General features: G+C 40.9%; 1 protein-coding gene across 1 annotated transcript; it reads left to right on the top strand.

Moving 5' to 3' along the window:
• The first annotated feature begins 365 nt into the window (after positions 1 to 365).
• LOC149016447 (transcription factor SAC51-like) lies at positions 366 to 4,294 on the top strand. The gene is made up of 4 exons (XM_089154570.1): positions 366 to 543; positions 863 to 1,386; positions 1,550 to 1,702; positions 1,797 to 4,294. Exon 4 carries the CDS (start codon positions 1,814 to 1,816, stop codon positions 2,918 to 2,920), a length of 1,107 nt encoding a protein of 368 aa, XP_089010696.1. The 5' UTR covers positions 366 to 543; positions 863 to 1,386; positions 1,550 to 1,702; positions 1,797 to 1,813; the 3' UTR covers positions 2,921 to 4,294.

The following is a 4,294-nucleotide window of genomic DNA, read 5'->3' on the forward strand; positions in this document are numbered from 1 at the left end:
CCACCGATTTCGTGGTGGTGAAACTATCGGGGTGATGATCCGGATTCCATCAGGGCAAGGGGCAAGGGAGAAGAAATTTCCAACTTTACCCTCTTGGGCACCAGCTCACTGGAAATTTAGAACCCAAGGGTTGGCTGCCATGGAGAAAATGGGAAAAGGGTCAACAGGTGATTGACCAGAGTACCCAAACATATTAATTAAACATTTACAACTTCTTGGTAATTGACCATATTAATAAATTCCCATTGATTTAATTTTTTTGTTATTTTTATTGAAATAATTGCCTCCAGCAAAGGGTAGTGCCGTCATTTCATTCTCTATATAATGTCAAGATCCTCCTGTGCTCTCTGTCCATTGCTTTTGACTGTTGTAGCTTGTGTCTGTCTCTGTTCTTCTCTCTCTTTCTCTCAAAGATAACAGCGGTTTTCTTCTCTACTTTGCCTTCCCTTTTCTGGGTTCTCTGATCTCGCTTTTAAGTTTCTCCATCGAGCTGGGCAACTGAGATCTCAAACTTTAGTCTGGGTTTCAACTCGTTTATTCTCTGTAAGTTGTTAACTCTTTGATACTTTCATTTCTCATGCTTTTAGTGCTTCCTGTCTTATGTTTTCTCGCTTTCTATTGAGGTTCTCAGTAAAACCCATGGTTTATTCCTCTATGTTATGGTATACTGGGAGAGAAATCCTGGCTTTTCTAACTTCGCTTTAGAAAAAAATGTGTTCTTTTGGGAGATATGAAGAATCTTTGATTTTTCTCTTTAATTATTTCTTCTAGTATATGAAATGCAAGATCTGAACTTTCTTTGGTTTCTTGTGAATGAATCTGGTTTGGCTCAAGATCTGACACTTGTTTGGACCTGTTGCAGGGTAGTTGAGCAGTAGCAGAAGAAATAGCTGTGGCTTACTTATTTTTGCTAAGAAGTAGAGCAGCATGCGGTGGTTGAGTCTCTCTGTTGATGTTTTCCGTAGAGCTACATCTTTGAACTTGTATTGCCGTGTTATTCTGTAAATCTTCCTACTTGGATTAAACCCTAATTCCTCCTCCTTTTTCTACAAATCTGTCCATGGGATCCAAGATCTTTGTTGTTGTTCCTCGCTACGTGCTTCAGATTAGCTGATAATCGAACGAAAATACCAAAAATCAAACCAATCCTTCTTTCGGATTCTATAACCAACCTTCTCGTTTGTTCCTAGTTTCTTCCTTTCAATTATCATCTGGCTCCCGAATAGGTTGTGGGGTTTTTTCTACAAGGGTGAAGAAGTAGTTATGGTGTGCCAAGCAGCAAGCCAGACAAGATTTCGGGCATTGAAACATGAGAATGGGATTGCAGGGAGCGCGACTATTATAGTTAGAGTTATAGCATGCTTTCATCAATTACAAGATTGTCAGGTGAGTGAAATATATTACTTGATCTTCTCTTGTATTTTGTGTTTGGAATCTATGATGGGTTTGTGATTTAAATGAAGTTTGTATTGCAAGTAGCATCTTTGGCTTAATTTCTCTTTGTGATTGGAAGTTTAAATGCTAAAATCTTCTTTTTCTTTGGTGCCAGGCTGAGTACTTCCGTCATTTGTTGAAACCCGTAACGTAGACCTGTGGATTTTCTCTCGTTTGTGTTCTTCCAATTAAGCTGGAGATTATAACTATTTTCTTTGATATTGAGTGAAGCAACAAACAATCTTCTCATACCCATTATTACTTCCTGGTATGCTTTAAGCCCTTGCTGCTTGTAATGGATGAATTTGTTCTGGCTCCATTGATGATCAACTGATGCAATGTCTTGCATTTTTGTTTATTAGGTGATTAATTTGGTGGAATGGGAAAGAACTTTGCTTCTTGGATTCATCCGCAGCATTCTGCTTTGCAATCACTCAATTTGAACTCCACAAGCCCTATGCCAGATCTGCGTGTGGATAATTCATTCCCTGCTTATGCAAACCCGCAGTCTCAAATTGGTTCTGCTAATGGGACACTGCCGCTACCAGGGTTTGCTTTTCCTGAGCTTGGCCATTTAAAAACAGCCCAAGCGACTCAATCGCGTGGGTGGTTCTATTGTTTACCTCGCAACCGGCAAACTGCCTTCACTTCCCCTGATTATGTGGGTACACACAATTTTTCTGCATTTCCTCATGGATGTTATGGCCAGGGAATAGCCACGCCCAATGCCAAACCAGGTTCTGTTCAGAAGCAATTCCTTGTATTTGATCAATCTGGAAATCAAACAAGCTTCTTGATTAGTTCCGTGATTGCTCCATCTGTTCATGTTCAATGCCCGAACTATAAAATTCAGAATCCTTCTGGTGATTATGGGGCACAAGAAGAGCTGACAACAAGTAGAGTTCCAATTTATCAATCTGGGCCTGTTGTTTCTGATGGTTTGAATGAGGATCATGAAAGTGTTGGTGAAAGTGAGATGCATGAAGACACAGAAGAATTAAATGCTTTACTGTACTCTGATGATGAATTTGAAGACACTGATGGTGGTCATGAAGAAGATGATGAGGTGGCTAGCACTGGTCATTCACCTATTGAAATGATAGGCCATGAGAAGCAAGAAGAAGAAGAAGGGGAAGAAGTTGCAAGTTCAGGTGGCCCAACTAAGAGGAGGAAACTGCTTAATGGAGAACATGAAGCAACCTCTTCAGTCATGGATACTGCAGATTCAGCAAAGCCCAGTGTCGACAGCTCAGAGTTTGAGGATGATGCACAATCAAGCTGCATCAAAGGTGGGACAGGACCAAGAGAGATGGGACTGAAGCGGTCGAGGAAGGATAGAATAAGGGAGACAGTGAGCATTCTTCAGGGCATAATTCCAGGTGGGAAGGGTAAGGATGCTGCTTTGGTCCTTGATGAAGCAATCCAGTACCTGAGATCACTAAAGGTTAAAGCTGAATCTCTGGGGACATCTACTACTCTCAAGTAAAGTGAAGCTTGAAGCTTTTACCAGTACTAGTTCACTAGTTAGTGTTTGTGTTGTGTCATATGATTATAGGTGCAGTGTCAGTATATGAGTACTTGCTATGCAGTGGATCTGCTACTCTGGAATACATGTACCAAAAGTCTCAAATCCAAAACCCAGAGAAGGGAAGGGAAAGTGAGAGGGAGAGACTGAGAAAGCTATGATTGAAGTTGGGAATCAATCAAGATAGTTTCTGCAATTGTGGTCTGCATCTCTCTCTTTCCTCAAGGTTAAAAAAGATGATGCCTTAAAATAAGGGGTTGATGAGTAGTGTTCATAAGTTCACATATTGGGAAGGAGGTATTTTTGTATTTTGACCCATCAAATGATTGCTGTGAGTGTAGTTTTCTGGGGGCGTGAGAAAGCTAGTCCTTGAGGAGGAAGTTGTGGTGGATGTGGGGAGCTGTGGGTGACAAGCTCATGACCCCATGAGTTGTTTGGCTTGCTGTTGATGTTGGTGTGGGTCACAGGATAAGAAGCTTGCATGCGCGTTTGGTGTATTGGGTCCCATTCTCTTTAGTCCTCCTTTAATCTCCTTTTTGTTCTCTTTTGGATCATGTTTTAGTTTTACTGATTGTGGCTTTGAGCTTGAGAGTATGAAAGCAGGAAGTGCTTTTGGTGATTAGTGTGGTGTGGGGTCGCTGCAGGGGGCCATTACAACTATTACACTAAGCCATTGTATTCATGTCTCTCTTTTCTATTGTTCTAGTGGGTTATGATTATGACTCTTTTGATATGTTACTGTGTTATTGTGCAAATGCTGATGTTGATGCTGATGCTGATGCATTAATTCTCATCAAGGAGAGTGAAGTGGAATTTCTTTTCTGGGTTTTCATGTTAATGAGATGAGCTTTGGGTGGTCGAATTGGGTTTGGGTAGATTTAAAGTATGCGTTGTTTTCATCTGGTTTGGCTTTATGTTCATGTACCTACGTCTCATGCACGCTGCTAGTGGGATGAGAAAGCGATGTGTGTGGATTTTGTCAATTGCTGGGGTCGTCTTTTCACATTTGATGGTAACTTGATTATTTTGTAATATGGACTGGGTTGGAAAGCTAAAGAGGAAAAAAAAAGAGAGGTGAGGATTCAGACATGGCTGCTTACTTGGGAAGTTCCAGGAGAGCTGCAGCCCATTACTAAGAAAGTTCCTGGAAATCTATATCTCAACCACAGTTCAACAGAAGCATAAGTTGTTTAAACAAATGGAAAGCTTCAAGCCTAGAGTTTCTGAATCGGTAATTAGATTTGATAAAATTGCTTGAGGCCTGTTGAGGGGTTGACCTCTTACTGTAAGACCTTGGTCTTTGCCAATTCGTTGGGATCTAAGTATAGTTTTGCC

This window comes from Hakea prostrata, chromosome 5 (genome assembly GCF_041222555.1).
Source record: "Hakea prostrata isolate BN-2017 chromosome 5, UWA_Hpros_2, whole genome shotgun sequence".
Classification (NCBI taxonomy): domain Eukaryota; kingdom Viridiplantae; phylum Streptophyta; class Magnoliopsida; order Proteales; family Proteaceae; genus Hakea; species Hakea prostrata.

Bases quoted from the DNA above. Each gene is read 5' to 3' on its own strand.
- LOC149016447 (XM_089154570.1), top strand. From the start codon at position 1,814: ATGGGAAAGAACTTTGCTTCTTGGATTCATCCGCAGCATTCTGCTTTG.